The sequence below is a fragment of the Salminus brasiliensis genome, chromosome 13 (assembly GCF_030463535.1).
Source record: "Salminus brasiliensis chromosome 13, fSalBra1.hap2, whole genome shotgun sequence".
Taxonomy (NCBI): Eukaryota; Metazoa; Chordata; class Actinopteri; order Characiformes; family Bryconidae; genus Salminus; species Salminus brasiliensis.
The window spans coordinates 32,784,571-32,805,819 of record NC_132890.1 but is presented as its reverse complement, the minus strand read 5'-3'; the positions used below and the strand labels follow the sequence as shown (position 1 = coordinate 32,805,819).

At 40.7% G+C, this 21,249-nt stretch overlaps 4 protein-coding genes across 4 annotated transcripts; all 4 read right to left on the bottom strand.

Moving 5' to 3' along the window:
- Window positions 1-146: 146 nt before the first annotated feature.
- On the bottom strand, window positions 147-3,579 carry LOC140575513 (extracellular calcium-sensing receptor-like). Its single transcript, XM_072695863.1, has 6 exons — window positions 3,344-3,579; window positions 2,873-3,173; window positions 1,974-2,759; window positions 1,502-1,726; window positions 1,265-1,388; window positions 147-1,060 (listed from the first exon to the last, which is right to left on the bottom strand). Exons 1-6 carry the CDS (start codon window positions 3,577-3,579, stop codon window positions 147-149), a joined length of 2,586 nt encoding a protein of 861 aa, XP_072551964.1.
- Window positions 3,580-4,535: 956 nt separating this feature from the next.
- LOC140575140 (extracellular calcium-sensing receptor-like) lies at window positions 4,536-7,994 on the bottom strand. Its single transcript, XM_072695319.1, has 6 exons — window positions 7,759-7,994; window positions 7,284-7,584; window positions 6,385-7,170; window positions 5,886-6,110; window positions 5,669-5,792; window positions 4,536-5,449 (listed from the first exon to the last, which is right to left on the bottom strand). Exons 1-6 carry the CDS (start codon window positions 7,992-7,994, stop codon window positions 4,536-4,538), a joined length of 2,586 nt encoding a protein of 861 aa, XP_072551420.1.
- A 2,569-nt stretch (window positions 7,995-10,563) lies between these two features.
- LOC140574972 (extracellular calcium-sensing receptor-like) lies at window positions 10,564-13,963 on the bottom strand. Its single transcript, XM_072695073.1, has 6 exons — window positions 13,728-13,963; window positions 13,256-13,556; window positions 12,384-13,169; window positions 11,851-12,075; window positions 11,612-11,735; window positions 10,564-11,477 (listed from the first exon to the last, which is right to left on the bottom strand). Exons 1-6 carry the CDS (start codon window positions 13,961-13,963, stop codon window positions 10,564-10,566), a joined length of 2,586 nt encoding a protein of 861 aa, XP_072551174.1.
- Window positions 13,964-15,959: 1,996 nt separating this feature from the next.
- LOC140574818 (extracellular calcium-sensing receptor-like) lies at window positions 15,960-19,436 on the bottom strand. The gene is made up of 6 exons (XM_072694825.1): window positions 19,201-19,436; window positions 18,687-18,987; window positions 17,776-18,561; window positions 17,321-17,545; window positions 17,103-17,226; window positions 15,960-16,873 (listed from the first exon to the last, which is right to left on the bottom strand). The coding sequence occupies exons 1-6, from the start codon at window positions 19,434-19,436 to the stop codon at window positions 15,960-15,962; spliced, it is 2,586 nt and encodes an 861-aa protein (XP_072550926.1).
- Window positions 19,437-21,249: the final 1,813 nt, after the last annotated feature.

Below are 21,249 nucleotides of genomic sequence, written 5' to 3'. Positions count from 1 at the left end.
AAAGGATTTGCAAATATTACTGGATTCATATACATTTACACATTGGACCTTAAAAAAGAGTTTATTTCAAAAATCAATTTGGAATAAATTATGAATAAGCAATTAATCAGCAGGTGTTAAACCTCAAAGGTTTACATTTAGATGGTTTAGGTGGCTTTAGATGGTTCTTTTTTCATAAGGTGTTTCTTGGTGTTCTTCTCTGGTCGAAAAACAATTATGAAACATTTTGGAGCAAAAATGCAAATAATCAAACCAAAGCTTGAGGCCAGGATAGCAAATATCTCTACAGCTACAGTGAACTTTCCAGGAGAGCTGACATAAGCTGGGATGAAGGTGATCCAGACTGCACAGAATATGAGCATGCTGAATGTGATGAATTTAGCTTCATTGAAGTTATCAGGAAGCTTCCGAGCCAGAAAAGCTAAAACAAAGCACAAAAAGGCTAAAAATCCTATGTAACCAAGCACAACCCAGAAACCCACCGCTGACCCCAAACGACACTCCAGGATTATTCTTTCCTTGTAGTGTTTAAAATTCTTGAAAGGGAATGGAGGGGATATTGTTAACCAGAGAATACAAATGAGGACCTGAACAAGAGTGAAAGCAAGAACACTGAGTCTCTGCTGTGGAGGCCCAAACCATTTCATGACATTACTGCCTGGAAGTGTCGCCCTGAAGGCCATTAACACCACTATTGTTTTCCCCAGAACACAGGAGATGCAGAGGACGAAGGTAATGCCAAAAGCTGTGTGGCGGAGCATACAGGACCAATCAGAGGGCTGACCAATGAAAGTAAGTGAACAGAGGAAACACAGAGCCAGTGAGAAGAGCAGCAGAAAGCTCAGCTCAGAGTTATTTGCTCGGACGATGGGAGATGTTCGGTGTTTGTAGAAGATAGCAGCCACAGATACAGCCACAAAGGCCCCAGTGATGGAAAATGCTGTTAGGATGATGCTCAGAGTGTCGTCCCAAGACAGGAACTCCACAGGCTTGGGAAGACAGCTGTCCTGCCTTTCGTTAGGCCAGAGTTCAGGAGGGCAGAGCACACAATCCAAAGAGTCTAAGATTTTACAAAATAATATTAGAACCACATAATTAGGATATAAGGCCATCTGTTATGTTAGAACTGGTTGCTACACTAGGATGTGTAAATGAAGAGCAATTTGTGGCACCTCCAGTGAGGCATTCTACTGTACATAATGCATAGACATATTTATTGTGTAGATTAGGAGTTAGTGGTGGTTACTGTACTGTGATACACAACCTGTCTTGTTACTGATCTCTCCTTCTGCACATGGTATACAGTCATAACAGCAGATGGGCTTTCCTTTCTGTACAGCCTTTCTGGTGCCCGGGGGACAGCTCTCAGTGCACACAGACACCGGCACCTATTGGAAAAACATTGGAGAAAACCTTAATAAAACATTTTTTGAGCTGAATCGGGTGCTGGAAACAGAAAAAAAAACTGTAGAGTACTGAGTAACTATGTGCTGTACTTTACCTCAGTCTGACCCCCCACCCATCTCATAGATCTGTTCAAACTGAACTCCTGGCCTCTCTGTTTGGATGAGTCATAGAGGCCCACTGTCACAAAGTCCAAAGCGCCGTCTTTCTTAAACTGCCAGTTTATGAGCTCGTAAGCAGCCACTGGATCTCCTTTGGAATCGAAGTTTACCTGAAAACCGTTCTTCATAGTAAAGTTCACACTCTTCAGCTGGTCAAATATCTACAGTAGAACAGATAATGGCACTGTAGTACAGATAAGAAAGGCCACAACTGGAGTTTAAATAAATTCAAACTTTAACATTAGTGAACAAAACAGCAAAGTCCAGCATGGTTACCAGTAAAACCAGCATTATGTTTTGTTTTCAATGCTGATATGTTGTTAATTCAGGCCCAGGCCGGCAAAAAAATATCCATGCTGGTCTAGGCTGTTTTAGTTTCAGATGTATTAGAAATGAAGCACTTAATACCTGCCATGGGGCGAATTTGGTGGTCTTGTCGCATTGTGTATCATTGCAAATAATACCGTGGATGGCATGCGCTATAGCATACGTGGCTTTATACACCATGTTACTGATGCGCAGCTGCGACGTGTCTGTGTACGGGTTCTGCAGAGCACGGATATCCTCTCTGCCATCACATTCCCGCGCGCCCTCAGTGGAGCCAGTCTGCCCTTTAAGGCTGCAGCTGAACGAGCGCTCCCAAAACTCCGTTAACCAGGGCGATTTCAGAGCTTGGGCTGGAGTTAGGTCTAGAAGAAACTCACGAAGACCTGGAATCTCTGACCGGGGGACACCAAAACCCACTGCCCCAGCGCACATGTTAAAGCGCAGAAATTCTGGATCGGTGATCCAACTTTCACCGCCTATCCACTGAAGAGGAGGCGGTGGGTTTCGCACCAGTTCTTCCAGGAGGATTCTCAGGTCTCCTGAAGAAATAAACGCTACTATTACCCGAGCTGTTGATCTGCGGATGACATTAGCCACTCTCTCCAGTTTGCTGCGCGGTTGTGTCCTGTAGTAGGCCTCCGAGTACTCCACGCAGATCCCCTCCTCTTGCGCAGCCTTTAGAAACGACGCCATTCCATTATTTCCATAGTCTGAGTCGCTGCGCACTGCCCCAATCCACGTCCAGCCAAAGTATTTCACCATTCTTGCTAGTGCGGCTGCTTGGTGGTGGTCACTAGGTATGGTCCTGAAGAAGGCAGGATACTGACGCTTATCACTGAGACACGCGCAGGTTGCGTAAGGACTCACCTGTTATTCAGTCAGTAAACAAGAGAGAAAGAACCGTGAGAATCGTAGTATTTAACAGTTTTGGGATATGAATATAGATATAGATGGAAACCATGTAGTAGCCTAATATTCACCTGTGGAATTCCAAAAAGACCCAGTATTCTGGCCATACTAATTGACGGAGTGGAACCAGACTCCCCAACCAGAGCTGGTACAGCCGCAGCACCCTGTATTGAACAGGAATCAGAGTCATTGAACATTGGCTCAATGCCATTAGCAAACTGAAATGCAACTTTGATGGCCATCGGCACGGCAGCGCACGAGTCGTGTATCTGGTAGCCTAAAGCAATTCCTGGCAGGAAATCTGTTCTGTTGTTGATCTCGTGGATGGCGAACTCCATGGCTCGGGCTAAGCGCAGTTCTCTTGGGACAATACTGTTTAGAAATTAGAAGAATATAAAAATCTGTAAAAACAGATCATTAATGTCATTATACAATGTACATTATGACTGAACAAAAGTTCTGCAAACAATCAAATAGACAAGCAAACAAAGAACATGGTTATATAATTCCTCATTAGTTCACTCCCATCCACACAGACAGACCTCCCAGAACATTGTAGCTGCAGTGGCTGTTTGGTGTAGGTGTTCTGCTCTGATCTTAAATAGCTATGAATGGAGAAAATTCCTCCAATCACAAAATCTCCTTTCATAGAAAGACCAGGTGATCGAGGCTCAGCCAGCAACCTGCAGCTGACTGTGTTAGTTTTACATGCTGCTGGGCTGATCCCAGTCATGCACAGCATTGATACAACTATCATCAGACTTGAAGTGAGCTGCATGGCGTGATCACTTGATCTTTGAAGGCCAGTATGACTGTGCTGTGCTTTAAATATCCTCCCTGCTATCATGTCCTGAAAGTGGGTGTGGGTGTGAATTGGGAACAAGAGGCTTGATTTGGTTGTGTATTGGTGTTAATCATAACGGCCACAATATTTTTAGTCTTTGCTCTACAGCTATCCTTTATCCTTATATGTTCTCTGATATGTACTATTTCAGTTCTAACGCAGCACATCTAATAATTGTTTAGCTAACATGCAGAAGCAAAAATTTATTTTCTGCTGATCACTTATGCTTCATCATCATAAAAGAAAAAACAAAGTGTTTAAAAACACTCAAATTTTATTTGTGGCATACAGACACCATACAAATAGTATGAATGCTTTTATATCTGTTCAGTCATGTGAAACAAAAACTGAAGCTAGAATTAGTTTAGAAAACGAATTAGTTTAGAAAAACAATTCTGGGCAAAGGGAGACCAGCCAGAAGGGAGTTGCAGTAATCAAGTCTTGAACTGACAAGAGACTTCATATTCTTTCCATAAGAAGATCTTGAGTTAGTAGTGAAATGTAACAGTTGTAAATATGCTCAGGCTGTATTTTTATTTTTAGTCCATGACTGATTTAGTGTTTCAGTGTTGTTTGGCACTGGTTGTTTTGATACTGAAATGTAATTATGTATATGTAACACAAAACAAAAATATTGTCATATAAATGAGATCTAAATGTCATATATGTCATATAAAATGTGATATATTGGGTGTTATTTTCTATATTGTCATCAGTTAAGTGCTATGTGTGAAAGAATTTGCAAATCTTACTGGCTTTATATACATTTACATATTAGACCATAATACACAGAGTTTATTTCAAAGATACATTGGGAATATAATATAAACACAACCAAAACTCAGCAGGTGCTAAACCTCCTTAATATTTTTACAATTTCTTTGAGGTTTTCACAGAGCTTTAGATGGTTCTTTATTCATAAGATGTTTCTTGGTATTCTTTTCCGGCTGAAAAACAATTATGAAACATTTTGGAGCAAAAATGCAAATAATCAAACCAAAGCTTGAGGCCAGGATAGCAAATATCTCTACAGCTACAGTGAACTTTCCAGGAGAGCTGACATAAGCTGGGATGAAGGTGATCCAGACAGCACAGAATATGAGCATGCTAAATGTGATGAATTTGGCTTCATTGAAGTTATCAGGAAGCTTCCGAGCCAGAAAAGCTAAAACGAAACACAAAAAAGCTAAAAATCCTATGTAACCAAGCACAACCCAGAAACCCACCGCTGACCCCAAACGACACTCCAGGATTATTCTTTCCTTGTAGTGCTTAACATTTCTGAAGGGGAACGGAGGGGATATTGTTAACCAGAGAATACAAATGAGAACCTGAATAAAAGTGAAAGCAAGAACACTGAGTCTCTGCTGTAGGGGCCCAAACCATTTCATGACATTACTGCCTGGAAGTGTCGCCCTGAAGGCCATTAACACCACTATTGTTTTGCCCAGAACACAGGAGATGCAGAGGACAAAGGTGATCCCAAAAGCTGTGTGGCGCAGCATACAGGACCAATCAGAGGGCTGACCAATGAAAGTAAGAGAACAGAGGAAACACAGAGCCAGTGAGAAGAGCAGCAGAAAGCTCAGCTCTGAGTTGTTTGCTCGGACGATAGGAGACGTTCTGTGTTTGTAGAAGATAGCAGCCACAGACACAGCCACAAAGGCCCCAGTGATGGAAAATGCTGTTAGGATAATGCTCAGAGTGTCGTCCCAAGACAGGAACTCCACAGGCTTGGGGAGGCATCTGTCTTGCCTTTCGTTTGGCCAGAGCTCAGAAGGGCAATTCACACAATCTAAAGAATCTGAGATAATATAAAATAATATTAGAACCACATAATTAGGATATAAGGCCATATGTAATGTAAGAACTGTTTGCCACATTATGATGTATGTATGTATTCTGTGGCATTTCCAGTGATGGGTTCTGCTGTACATAATGCACACACATTTTTTTTATTAAACTAACTGAGAGACAGTGGTTGTAAAATCTTCATTCAGAATTATGTACTGTGATACACAACCTGTCTTGTTACTGATTTCTCCTTCTGCACATGGTATGCAGTCAAAGCAGCAGATGGGCTTTCCTTTCTGTACAGCCTTTCTGGTGCCTGGGGGGCAGCTCTCACTGCACACAGACACCGGCACCTAAAAAAAAAACATTTGAAAAAAATTAATAAGACACTTTTTGAAGTGAATCTGGGTGGTGAGGGTTTTGTGAGTAACTGTGTTATACTTTACCTCGGTCTGTCCCCCCACCCATCGTATTGGTCTGTTCATACTGAACTCCTGGCCTCTCTGTTTGGATGAGTCATAGAGGCCCACTGTCACAAAATCCAAAGCACCATCTTTCTTAATCTGCCAGTTTATGAGCTCATAAGCAGCCACTGGATCTCCTTTGGAATCGAAGTTTACCCGAAAACCGTTCTTCATAGTGAAGTTCACACTCTTGAGCTGGTCGAGTATCTGCAGTAGCACATAATTAATTTCAGGATAAGGCACACAGTACAGGTATAGACCACAGCGTGTGTTTAAATAAATGGCTTCAAGCACTACATCAAATTAGTAAACATCAATCTAAATGTATATGAATTACGATATACTACACATTACATAAAGATGTCCATTTTATAGGACAAACATCCAGCAAGGTAACAAGTAAAACCAACATTATGTAACAATTCCATGCTGGTCTAGGCTGTTTTAGTTTCAGATGTATTAGAAATGAAGCACTTAATACCTGCCATGGGGCGAATTTGGTGGTCTTGTCGCATTGTGTATCATTGCAAATAATACCGTGGATGGCATGCGCTATAGCATACGTGGCTTTATACACCATGTTACTGATGCGCAGCTGCGACGTGTCTGTGTACGGGTTCTGCAGAGCACGAATATCCTCTCTGCCATCACATTCCCGCGCGCCCTCAGTGGAGCCAGTCTGCCCTTTTAGTCTACAGCTGAACGAGCGCTCCCAAAACTCCGTTAACCAGGGCGATTTCAGTGCTTGGGCTGGAGTTAGGTCTAGAAGAAACTCACGAAAACCTAGAATCTCGGACCGGGGGACCCCAAAACCCACTGCCCCAGCGCACATGTTAAAGCTCAGAAATTCTGGATCGGTGATCCAACTTTCACTGCCTATCCACTGAAGAGGAGGCGGCGGGTTTCGTGCCAGTTCCTCCAGGAGGATTCTCAGGTCTCCTGGAGAAATAAACGCTACTATTACCCGAGCTGTTGATCTGCGGATGACATTAGCCACTCTCTCCAGTTTGCTGCGCGGTTGTGTCCTGTAGTAGGCCTCCGAGTACTCCACGCAGATCCCCTCCTCTTGCGCAGCCTTTAGAAACGACGCCATTCCATTATTCCCATAGTCTGAGTCGCTGCGCACTGCCCCAATCCACGTCCAGCCAAAGTATTTCACCATTCTTGCTAGGGCGGCTGCTTGGTGGTGGTCACTAGGTATGGTCCTGAAGAAGGCAGGATACTGACGCTTATCACTCAGACACGCGCAGGTTGCAAAAGGACTCACCTGTTATTCAGTCAGTAAACAAGAGAGAAAGAACCGTTAGAATCGTAGTATTTAACAGTTTTGGGATATGAATATAGATATAGATGGAAACCATGTAGCAGCCTAATATTCACCTGTGGAATTCCAAAAAGACCCAGTAATATGGCCATACTAATTGACGGGGTGGAACCAGACTCCCCAACCAGAGCTGGTACAGCCGCAGCCTCATATTTTGAACAGGAATCAGAGTCACTGAACATTGGCTCAATGCCATTAGCAAACTGAAATGCAACTTTGATGGCCATCGGCACGGCAGAGCATGAGTCGTGTATCTGGTATCCTAACGTGATTCCTGGCAGGAGATCTGTTCTGTTGTTGATCTCGTGGATGGCGAACTCCATGGCTCGGGCTAAGCGCAGTTTTCTGGGGACAATACTGTTTAGAAACAATTAGAAATTAGAAAAATCTATAAAAACAGAAGTCCATTTGTCATTAATAAAATACGTATTATGACTGAAAAATAATCATGCAAACAATCAAACAGACAAGCAAACAAAGAACACTGTTATATAATTCCTCATTAGTTCACTCCCATCCACACTGACCGACCTCCCAGAACACTGTAGCTGCAGTGGCTGTTTGGTGTAGCTGTTCTCCTCTAACCTCAAATTGCTATAAACTGAGAAAATGCCTCCAATCAAAAAATCTCCATTCATAGAAAGACTAGGTGATTGAGGCTCAGACAGCAGCCTGCAGTTCACCAGGTTAGTTTTACATGCTGCTGGGCTGATCCCAGTCATCCACAGCATTAATAAAAGTATCATCAGACTTGAAGTGAGCTGCATATTGTGCTCAGTGACTGTCTGCACTTTGAAGGCCAGTATGACTGTGCAGTACTTTAAATATCATGTCCTGAAAGTGGGTGTGGATGTTTGTATTGGGAAGAAGAGGTTTGGTTTGGTTGTGTATTCATGTTAATCACAATCACCACCTTATAAGTCTTTCCTCTACAGCTATTCTTTATCCTGACATGTTTTCTTTATTCCTGGGACATATCAGAACATGAATCAGTTTTTCTACACATTTTATTTGCAAATTGATTTGGAGCACATCCTAGTTATTATGCAGCATATCTAAACATTTTTTTAGGAAACGTGAGCATGCAAATATTTGTTCCCTTCTCATCATTAATGATATGTAATCATAAAAAAGGACAACAATGTTTAAAAAACAAAATTAATAACGTTTATTTACAACATGTATGTACACTGTACTAATAATAGAAATGCTTTTTAATTGTTCAGTCCTTTGACAAAAAACAACAAAATAATTTATTAAATATTACAATCAAAAACAAGAATAAAATACAATATATATATATATATATATATCTTAATATATACCAGTTTTCTGGATGAACTGTATATTTACCACCGATTTCTGAAACCAATATCTTGATACCATGACATTTAAATGGGATGGGCTGTTGATTTTAGGTGGGTGGTGTCAGTTTTTATTTTGTAAGTTTAAAATGACTTTTATTTGATATAATTGTGATGCCAACAATGTAGGAAAAGGGAAAAGACAGACTATTGGTGTTAATCATTTCTTTAGAGTATTAGAGCTGAGAACCAAGTATTATCATTTTCATCTGTGAACTGAAAATGTCATGCATAGGCTTTTGCAGATGATTCTGCAGTTTTAGCAAAAAACTGTCATTTGCACTCTTTATGCACAATGTTCATTTGTAACTCAAAAAAACCTTCCAATACATTTATAAAATGATCATACTTCAGGTTTTAAGGTTGATTTGTCCTCCTTTGGATTGTCGGTCCAAGCACTGGATGCCCACTGGCGGATGTCAAAACCTCCCAGAGCTATGTGTGTTCTCAGCCTGTCAAACACAATTGGCTTTTTGGACTTTAGGCAGATTCTGAGGCATATGGAGACTCTCATGTGTTCCTTTTCTGAGGCTAGGGACAAAAGGTAGAACTTAGAAAATTTGTTGAGGTCTATTGCCTAATTTTTCCTCTTGTTCCGCCAAATGAATCTCAGGAGTGGCCTATCCTTGGTTAGAACTTGACAAAACATCCTACTGATGTAAACCATTTATCACAACAGTGTGTTCTCTAAAGTGGAGGAGAATTCATAATAGAGAGGTGCTTACTGAGGCAAAAGCCTTGCATCTGACTCTTCCATTATTATTATACACAAGTTGACAAAATTGTTGGTACCCCCAGTTAACGAAAAACAAAAAAAACAAAAAACACAATGGTCACAGAAATAACTTGAATCTGACAAAAGTAATAATAAATAAATAGGTCAGGGCTGATAGAAGGCCACTTCAGAATAGTCCAATGTTTTCCTCTTAGCCATTCATGAGTGTTTTTATCTGTGTGTTTTGGGTCATTATCCTGTTGCAAGACCCATGACCTGTGACTGGGCAGCATGTTTCTCTCTAGAATCCCTTGATAGTCTTGAGATTTCATTGTACCCTGCACAGATTCAAGACAACCTGTGCCAGATGCAGCAAAGCAGCCCCAGAAAATAACAGAGCCTCCTCCATGTTTCACAGTAGGAACAGTGTTCTTTTCTTGCTATGTTTTTCTGTCTGTGAACATAGACCTGATGTGCCTTGGCATAAAGTTCCATTTTTGTCTCATCTGCCCATAGGACATTCTCCCAGAAGCTTTAGGGCTTGTCAACATGCAAAATGGTACAATTTATGTATTCTTATAAAACAAATATAATAGCACTATCATGCGTAGAAGGGAAATGAAAACACATAGATTTTGTGGTTTGTGGATTTGTTTAATTTCTGTTTGTAGTTATTCCAGGTAACAGGTATCACACCTTCCATTAGCAGACCTTGAGTTAGTGAAATATACCAGTTGTAAATGGGCCTAGGCTGTGTTTTTGTTTTTATTCCATTAATCATTTAGTGTTTCAGTGTTATTTGGCACTGGTTGTATTGATTTTTAACTGATATGTAATGATGTACATGTAACACAAAATAAAATATAAAGTAGAAATCCCATGCAATCCCCTAACATCTCATGTGGATAACATCAACTTTGAGGAAACAAACTATACCTGAATAGAAATGGCAGAAAATTTCTATTTTTATATCTTTGTATATCATACAATATGTGAAATATTGGGAGTTTTATATTCAGTTATCAGTAAAGTGCGAAAGTGTGTGAAAGAATTTGCAAACCTTACTGGATTTATATATATATATATATATATATATATATATATATATATATATATATATATATATATATATATATATATTTACACATTAGACAATAATACACAGAGTTTATTTCAAAGATGCATTGGGAATATAATGTAAACAAAACCATAAATCAGCAGGTGCTAAACCTCCATGCAACCATTTGTGTGAGGTTGTCACAGAGCCTTAGAGGGTTCTTTACCCATAAGATGTTTCTTGGTATTTTTCTCTGGACGAAAAACAATTATGAAACACTTTGGAGCAAAAATGCAAATAATCAAACCAAAACTTGAGGCCAGGATAGCAAATATCTCTACAGCTACAGTGAACTTTCCAGGAGAGCTGACATAAGCTGGGATAAAGGTGATCCAGACAGCACAGAATATGAGCATGCTGAATGTGATGAATTTTGCTTCATTGAAGTTATCAGGAAGCTTCCGAGCCAGAAAAGCTAAAACAAAACACAAAAAAGCTAAAAATCCTATGTAACCAAGCACAACCCAGAAACCCACCGCTGACCCTAAACGACACTCCAGGATTATTCTTTCCTTGTAGTGCTTAACATTTCTGAATGGGAATGGAGGGGATATTGTTAACCAGAGAATACAAATGAGAACCTGAATGAGAGTGAAAACTAAAACACTGAGTCTCTGCTGTGGAGGCCCAAACCATTTCATGACATTACTGCCTGGAAGTGTCGCCCTGAAGGCCATTAACACCACTATTGTTTTCCCCAGAACACAGGAGATGCAGAGGACGAAGGTAATGCCAAAAGCTGTGTGGCGCAGCATACAGGACCAATCAGAGGGCTGACCAATGAAAGTAAGTGAACAGAGGAAACACAGAGCCAATGAGAAGAGCAGCAGAAAGCTCAGCTCAGAGTTATTTGCTCGGACGATGGGTGAAGTTCTGTGTTTGTAGAAGACAGCAGCCACAGATACAGCCACAAAGGCCCCAGTGATGGAAAATGCTGTTAGGATGATGCTCAGAGTGTCGTCCCAAGACAGGAACTCCACAGGCTTGGGGAGGCAGCTGTCTCGCCTTTCGTTAGGCCAGAGCTCAGGAGGGCAATTCACACAATCCAAAGAATCTGAGACATTACAAAATAATATTAGAACCACATAATTATGATATAAGGCCATCTGTAATATTGGAACTAAATGCTACATTAGAATTAATTTATAAATAAACAAAGAGCAGTTTGAAAGGACTGTGATACACAACCTGTCTTGTTACTGATCTCTCCCTCTGAACATGGTATACAGTCATAGCAGCAGATGGGCTTTCCTTTCTGTACAGCCTTTCTGGTGCCTGGGGGGCAGCTCTCAGTGCACACAGACATTGGCACCTGAAAAAACAAAAATAATAAAGAAAACCTTAATAAAACACGTTTTTAGCCTAATCATGTTGGAGGAAACAGGAAAACCCTGTTTTTCTGTAAGTGACCATGTGCTGTAATTTACCTCAGTCTGCCCCTTTACCCAACTGATAGGTCTGTTTATAATGAACTCCTGGCCTCTCGGTTTGGATGAGTCATAGAGGCCCACTGTCACAAAGTCCAAAGCGCCGTCTTTCTTAAACTGCCAGTTTATAAAATCATAAGCAGCCACTGGGTCTCCTTTGGAATCAAAGTTTACCTGAAAACCGTTCTTCATAGTGAAGTTCACTCTCTTCAGCTGGTCAAATATCTGAGGTAGCAAACAAGCACACAATTTCATGATAAGGCACACAGTACAGCTATAGGCCACAATTTGTGTGTAAATTCAACATCTAAATGTATATGTATTATTATTTATTACACTCAAGATATACATGCTAAATTCACCTTCTATAAAATAGCAAAATCCAGCAAAGTTACCAGGTAAAAGCAACATTATGTTTTGTTTTGAATATAATAATATTAGCATATGTTGTTAATCCAGGCGGACAAAAAACAATTCCATGCTGGTCTAGTCCTTTTTTATTTCAGGTGTATTAGAAATGAAGCTCTTAATACCTGCCATGGGGCGAATATGATGGTCTTGTCGCATTGTGTATCATTACAAATGACACCATGGATGGCATGCGCTATAGCATACGTGGCTTTGTACACCATGTTAGTGATGCGCAGCTGCGACGTGTCTGTGTACGGGTTCTGCAGAGCACGGATATCCTCGCTGCCATCACATTCCCGCGCGCCCTCAGTGGAGCCAGTCTGCCCTTTAAGGCTGCAGCTGAACGAGCGCTCCCAAAACTCCGTTAACCAGGGCGATTTCAGAGCTTGGGCTGGAGTTAGGTCTAGAAGAAACTCACGAAGACCTGGAATCTCTGACCGGGGGATCCCAAAACCCACTGCCCCAGCGCACATGTTAAAGCGCAGAAATTCTGGATCGATGATCCAAGTTTCACTGCCTATCCACTGAAGAGGAGGCGGTGGGTTTCGCGCCAGTTCCTCCAGGAGTATTCTCAGGTCTCCTGGAGAAATAAACGCTACTATTACCCGAGCTGTTGATCTGCGGATGACATTAGCCACTCTCTCCAGTTTGCTGCGCGGATAAGTCCTGTGGTAGGCCTCCGAGTACTCCACGCAGACCCCCTCCTCTTGCGCAGCCTTTAGAAACGAAGCCATTCCATTATTCCCATAGTCTGAGTCACTGCGCACTGCCCCAATCCACGTCCAGCCAAAGTATTTCACCATTCTTGCCAGGGCAGCCGCTTGGTGGTCGTCATTAGGTATGGTCCTGAAGAACGCAGGGAACTGACGCTTGTCACTCAGACACGCGCAGGTTGCGTGAGGACTCACCTGTTTTTTCAATCAACAGTGTATTTAACAGTTTTGGGATATGAATATAAATACAGATGAAAACCATGTAGTAGCCTAATATTCACCTGTGGAATTCTAAAAAGACCAAGTATTATGGCCATACTTATTGACGGGGTGGAACCAGACTCCCCAACCAGAGCTGGTACAGCCGCAGCCTCATATTTTAAACAGGAATCAGAGTCATTGAACATTGGCTCAATGCCATTAGCAAACTGAAATGCAACTTTGATAGCCATCGGCACGGCAGCGCACGAGTCGTGTAACTGGTATCCTAACGTGATTCCTGGCAGGAGATCTGTTCTGTTGTTGATCTCGTGGATGGCGAACTCCATGGCACGCACTAAGCGCAGTTTTCTGGAGTCAATACTGTTTAGAAACAATTAGAAAAAAATCTGTAAAAACAGACGTTTTCAGGTGTCATTAATACAATACATATTCTGACTGAAAAATAATCATGCAAACAATCAAATAGAAAAGCAAACAAAGAACATGGTTATATAATTCCTCAATAGTTCACTCCCATCCACACTGACCGACCTCCCAGAACACTGTAGCTGCAGTGGCTGTTTGGTGTAGGTGTTCTGCTCTAATCTCAAAAAGCTATGAATAGAGAAAATTCCTCCAATAACAAAATCCCCATTCATAGAAAGACCAGGTGATTGAGGCTCAGACAGCAGCCTGCAGCTGACTGTGTTAGTTTTACATGTTGCTGGGCTGATCCCAGTCATGCACAGCATTGATACAACTATCATCAGACTTGAAGTGAGCTGCATGGCGTGATCAGTGGCTCCCAGTACTTTGAAGGCCAGTATGACTGTGCTGTACTTTAAATATCCTCCCTGCTATCATGTCCTGAAAGTGGGTGTGGATGTGTATTGGGCCCACTGTGGGTGTGAATTGGGATCAAGAGGTTTGGTTTGGTTGTGTATTCATGTTAATCACAAGGGCAACCATACTATATATTTTTTAGCAATCATAAACAAGAAAATATTTGTTTCCCGCTTATCATTTAGGATTTGAAATCAGATTATAATAAAATAAAAATGAAATATATTCAAATGTTAGCTTTTTTTCCATTTAAATGAGTTTTGACAACCAGGTAAAACTACAATATGTATTAAACTGTTTTCAGCACTCTTATACTTAGTGCACTTACAGGGTTCTGCACATAGCAGTATTTTATATTGATTTATAATGATTAATATTGCAAATCAGTTTCACCAGGTAAAAATAGTTCATTCATTTAGTCCTGTAGGTGGGAATGCTGGGTTTTAGTAGAAAGAACATCATTGTCAGAGTTTTTCCCCAAAACATTTCCCCAGTTTTCAGCATGAACTGTACCTTTACCTCCAGTTTCTAAAATCACTAAATATCCGGAGGACATCACAATAAAATGGGAGTGGAGTGGCTTTTGATTTCAGGTGTGTGATTTCGTAAGTTTAAAATGACTTTTATTTGATATGATTATGATGCCAATTTAGTAGGGAAAAGGCCATTAGTGTTAATCATTTTTTTAGGGTAGTAGACCTGAAAAACAAATATAATCACATTTATCATCTGTAAAATGAATAAGAAACATGTGAACTCAGTATTTTAATTATGATAGTTTTTTTCTGTGGAAAAGAGCAGAGATTAAAATGTTGAGTAAAATCTTGCAGATGATTCTGCAGTTCTAGCATTAACTTTTTGTTAAAGTCTTTTTGTTTACCAGAGATGCGCCCACAGTCATCAGTCTGAAGGGTGGATTTTCAAAGCCTTTTATTATATATATATATATATATATATATATATATATATATATATATATATATTATCTACAGCCTTTAGATTCTAAAGCCACTCTGCAGGAATAGTAATGTCTTGGTGTGGCGCTACTTCATCTTCCTCACTGCCCTATGCCCTATGGGTTTATCTTCGTCCATGTTCCCACTGATGAGCCTCGCATTGTAGGCAGGGGTGCAAGAGATCAGAGTATTTAGTTCAGAGCGTTTAGTGTTTTTATAACAGCAGACACATATACAAATGTAGCACTGAAAACAGACTTATACCTGTTTTTCCACAAACACCACAGCCAGGGGTCAGTAAAGCCCTAACCAGGTCATTAAGATGAGGTAAAACATATGGGATTAATGTGTTCTTATAAAACAAATATGATAGCAATATCATGTGACAGAAGGGAAATGAAAACACACAGATTTTGTGGTAAATTTGTCAGTTTTTTGTCAGTACTCAGAGTGAACATATATCATACACCTTCCATAAGCAGACCTTGAGTTAATGAAATGTACCAGTTGTGAATGGGCCTAGGCTGCATTTTTGTTTTTTTCCCCCCATTAATTATTTAGTGTTTCAGTGTTGTTTGGCAATGGTTGTATTGATTTTAAACAGATATGCAATGATGTACACAAAAGATAAAAAAACTGATCCCTCATTAGCATGTCTAACATCTAATGTGGATAACATGAATTGTGAGGAAACAAACTATACATAAATAGAAATGGCACAAGCAATTTTTTACGGTTTCTATTTTGATATCTTTGAATATCATATAATATGTGAAATATTGAGGGTAATTTTCTATTCAGTTATCAGTAAAGTGCTACATGTGAAAGAATTTGCAAGTCTTACTGAATTTATATATATGTATTTACACGTCAGATCATAATACACAGAGTTTATTTCAAAGATGCATTGGGAATCTAATGTAAACAAAACATAAATCAGCAGGTGCTAAACCTCCATGCTACTTTTACAATTTGTGTGAGGTTGTCACAGAGCTTTAGATGGTTCTTTATTCATAAGATGTTTCTTGGTATTCTTTTCTGGCCGAAAAACAATTATGAAACACTTTGGGGCAAAAATGCAAATAATCAAACCAAAACTTGAGGCCAGGATAGCAAATATCTCTACAGCTACAGTGAACTTTCCAGGAGAGCTGACATAAGCTGGGATGAAGGTGATCCAGACAGCACAGAATATGAGCATGCTGAATGTGATGAATTTTGCTTCATTGAAGTTATCAGGAAGCTTCCGAGCCAGAAAAGCTAAAACAAAACACAAAAAAGCTAAAAATCCTATGTAACCAAGCACAACCCAGAAACCCACCGCTGACCCCAAACGACACTCCAGGATTATTCTTTCCTTGTAGAGCTTAAAATTTCTGAAGGGGAATGGAGGGGATATTGTTAACCAGAGAATACAAATGAGAACCTGAATGAGAGTGAAAGCAAGAACACTGAGTCTCTGCTGTGGAGGCCCAAACCATTTCATGACATTACTGCCTGGAAGTGTCGCCCTGAAGGCCATTAACACCACTATTGTTTTCCCCAGAACACAGGAGATGCAGAGGACGAAGGTAATGCCAAAAGCAGTGTGGCGCAACATACAGGACCACTCAGAGGGCTGACCAATGAAAGTAAGTGAACAGAGGAAGCACAGAGTCAGTGAGAAGAGCAGCAGAAAGCTCAGCTCTGAGTTGTTGGCTCGGACGATGGGAGACGTTCTGTGTTTGTAGAAGACAGCAGCCACAGATACAGCCACAAAGGCCCCAGTGATGGAAAAGGCTGTGAGGATGATGCTCAGAGTGTCGTCCCAAGACAGGAACTCCACAGGCTTGGGGAGGCAGCTGTCTCGCCTTTCATTGGGCCAGAGCTCAGAGGGACAATTCACACAATCTAAAGAGTCTGAGACATTACAAAATAATATTAGAACCACATAATTAGGATATAAGGCCATCTGTAATGTTTGAATTGGTTCCTACATTTGGATATATCTCTCTTTAAACCAAGAGTATTTTATGGCATCTCCAGTGATTATGCTGTACATTATGCACACACATTTTTTAAATACATAGATCGAGAGCCAGGGGGTGGAGAATTATTTTTTTTATAATTATGTAATGTGATACAGAACCTGTCTTGTTACTGATCTCTCCTTCTGCACATGGTATACAGTCATAGCAGCAGATGGGCTTTCCTTTTTGTACAGCCTTTCTGGTGCCTGGGGGACAGCTCTCACTGCACACAGACACCGGCACCTAGATAAGAATATTGGAGAAAACCTTAATAAAACTCTTTTTGGACTGAAAAAGTGGTGGTTGGGGTTTTGTGAGTAACTGTATTATACTTTACCTCGGTCTGTCCCCCCACCCATCGTATTGGTCTGTTCATACTGAACTCCTGGCCTCTCTGTTTGGATGAGTCATAAAGGCCCACTGTCACAAAGTCCAAAGCGCCATCTTTCTTAAACTGCCAGTTTATGAGCTCATAAGCAGCCACTGGATCTCCTTTGGAATCAAACGTTACCTGAAAACCGGTCTTCAAAGTGAAGTTTACACTCTTGAGCTGGTCGAGTATCTGCAGTAGCACATAATTTCATGATAAGGCACACAATACAGCTATAGGCCACAACTTGCATTTAAATTAATTGCTAAAAGCACTACTTCAACATTAGTGAACAGAGAAATTTTTTGTATTATTATATACTCCACACAGCATACACATGTTAATTTTCTTCTATAAAACAGCAAAGTCCAATGTCTAGGCTGTTTTAGTTTCAGATGTATTAGAAAGTAAGCACTTAATACCTGCCATGGGGCGAATTTGGTGGTCTTGTCGCATTGTGTATCATTGCAAATAATACCGTGGATGGCATGCGCTATAGCATACGTGGCTTTGTACACCATGTTAGTGATGCGCAGCTGCGACGTGTCTGTGTACGGGTTCTGCAGCGCACGGATATCCTCTCTGCCATCACATTCCCGCGCGCCCTCAGTGGAGCCAGTCTGCCCTTTTAGTCTACAGCTGAACGAGCGCTCCCAAAACTCCGTTAACCAGGGCGATTTCAGAGCTTGGGCTGGAGTTAGGTCAAGAAGAAACTCACGAAGACCTGGAATCTCTGACCGGGGGACCCCAAAACCCACTGCCCCAGCGCACATGTTAAAGCGCAGAAATTCTGGATCGGTGATCCAAGTTTCACTGCCTATCCACTGAAGAGGAGGCGGTGGGTTTCGTGCCAGTTCCTCCAGGAGGATTCTCATGTCTCCCGAAGCAAGAAACGCTACTATTACCCGAGCTGTTGATCTGCGGATGACATTAGCCACTCTCTCCAGTTTGCTGCGCGGTTGTGTCCTGTAGTAGGCCTCCGAGTACTCCACGCAGATCCCCTCCTCTTGCGCAGCCTTTAGAAACGACGCCATTCCATTATTCCCATAGTCTGAGTCACTGCGCACTGCCCCAATCCACGTCCAGCCAAAGTATTTCACCATTCTTGCTAGGGCAGCCGCTTGGTGGTGGTCACTAGGTATGGTCCTGAAGAAGGCAGGGAACTGACGCTTATCACTTAGACACGCGCAGGTTGCGTAATGACTCACCTGTCAAAAAGGGAGAAAGGGCTTTTAAGCGTGGTATTACGAGCTTATTTTGTGAGATATTAAATTGACATATTTTCTGTTATATAAACAAACAGATATATACCATATTGTAGCCTAATATTTACCTGTGGAATAGCAAACAGACCCAGTATTCTGGCCATACTAATTGATGGGGTGGACCCAGACTCCGCTACGAGAGCTGGTACAGCCGCAGCTCCATATTTTGAACAGGAATCAGAATCATTGAACACTGCCTCCACACCATTCGCTAACTGAAATGTAACTTTGATGGCCATCGGCACGGCAGCGCACGAGTCATGTATCTCGTAGCCTAAAGTGATTCCCGGCAGGAGATCTGTTCTGTTGTTAATCTCGTGGATGGCGAACTCCATGGCACGGACAAAGCGCACTTCTCTGAAGTCCATACTTCGAAGAGACCATGAGAAACAGAAACATGTAAAACATTCTAACAAAATCCAAATGTCTTATCTTAGAAGTTTTCAGGTGTTATTAATACAAGAGATATTATGACTACAAAAGCGTTATGGAAACAATCGATCAGACAAACAAAAAACATGGTTTTCTAATTCTCATTAGTTGTAGACATATCTCCATCCACACACACACACACAGACAGACCTCCCAGAACACTGTAGCTGCAGTGGCGGTGTGGTGTAGGTATTCTGCTCTAATCTCAAATAATTATGAATGGAAAAAACTCCTCCAATAACAAAATCCCCATTCATAGAAAGACCAGGTGATTGAGGCTCAGCCAACAGCCTGCAGCTGACCGGGTTAGCTTTACATGCTGCTGGGCAGATTCCAGTCGTCCACAGCATTGACACAAGTGTCAGCAGACTTAAAGTAAGCTGCATGGCGTGCTCAGGGGCTTCCAGCACTTTGAAGGCCAGTATGACTGTCTCACTGTGCTTTAAATATTTACCCTGGCATTATGTCCTGAAAGTGGGTGTGGATGTGTATTGGGCCCAGTGTGGGTGTGTTTTGGGCACAGGAGGTTTGGCTTGGTTGTATATTCACGTTAATCACAATGCCCATAATAATTTTCTTTGTCTTTGCAGCAATGTGTCATAATGTGTTGATTTAGGCTACAGTAACTGTAGGCCTCATAATTCCTAGGACACGAATCAGCATTTATACACATTTTGTTTTCTGTTGATTAAAAGCACACTCTAATTTCAGTTCTGATTCACAGTTCTGATCTTTATTTATTTTTTATTAAATATGTGTTTTCTGTCCACAATTTAAGATTTGTATGTATGCCAAAAACTTTCTAAATAAAGCTTATGTAAGCTTATATTATCATATGGAAAGTTGGATCCAAGTTCAACAGGTCTCACAGCAAGTATATGCCTACTGTGCCTGGTCTTTTGCAACTGTGTAGGTGGATGTTTGTTTTCCTACTGTTTTCCTAACCCTCTCTTTCCTAAATGCTCTAGCTCAACATTTGTTTTAATTTCAGGGCCTAATGAATTCAAAGAACAATTACGAATAATGATTATTCACTCTCCCCTCTTTCAACAGGCACCTGCATGCATAGTGGTTTCAGCTTTGGCTCCTAAGCTCGTGGGGGATTAGTATACCAAGCAGATCAGATGTCCTCGCAATTAGGTTAGTGTCTGATCTGCCTGTTCTTCTCAGTCAGTGGAGGTTGAAAAGGTTAGTCCAAGTAGGGTTAAGATCATGACATGGCCTCTCCAATACACCAATATTCATTTTCAACCAAGCTTTAGTTCATTGACCTGTATGCTTTGATTTTGTTTTGTTGTGTAACTTACATGCACAGCATAGCTTTGTGCATGTGTGTCAAAAAGCTCCATTTTGTTTGCATCTGTCCATGAACCATTTTCCCATAAGCACTATGAAAGATCCAGATGGTCTTGCTCAGGCTTTCAATGAACATGTTTCTTGAATAAAGGTTTTTGCAGTTTGCAGTGTGCTCTGTCTTAAAAAACACTCAGTGTCATGAGGACATAGTTAGAGAAGCACAAGGGCTCCCCACAACATGGTTTTCATACATTTAATGTTGCAGTAGCTTTTTTTCTGGACAGCACTAAAACACTTATGTCTGTTTTCCACCAAGGTTGCAGCCAGGGGTCAGTAAATCTCTTCTCAGATATTTTAGATAAGTTGAAGAAATTAGATGTATGTGTGTTTATAAACAATTGTGATATAGTTATTCTGTGAAAGAATATGTACAACAACATTTATGTGGTTATTTCGTTTAATTTATGTTTTTCATTATTTATAGTGAAAACACATCATACCACTGCTAAATGTAGACCTGGAGAAAATGTGCCTGTTGTTTCTTTTATTATTGCTTTGATTGTTTGGTGTTTCAGTCTATTCTGGCACTGACTGTATTTATTTTAATCTGATAAAAGTAATGATAAACATGTAAAAAAAACTAAATGTAATATAGTGGCACTTTGGGATTAAAAGCTCTATTACTTGTATGATATTGCACACAGCTTCTTTATAAGCCAATTTCTGTTATCAGTAAAGAGATACATGTGATAGGACTTGAGAAATGTATGACTTTATACACACTTATGCATTATACTATAAAATATATACATATTTTAAATGCATTGGTAATATGACGTAAATCTAATCATAAATCAGCAAGTGATAAACCTCAGAGCTACTTTTGCAATTTGTGTGAGGTTG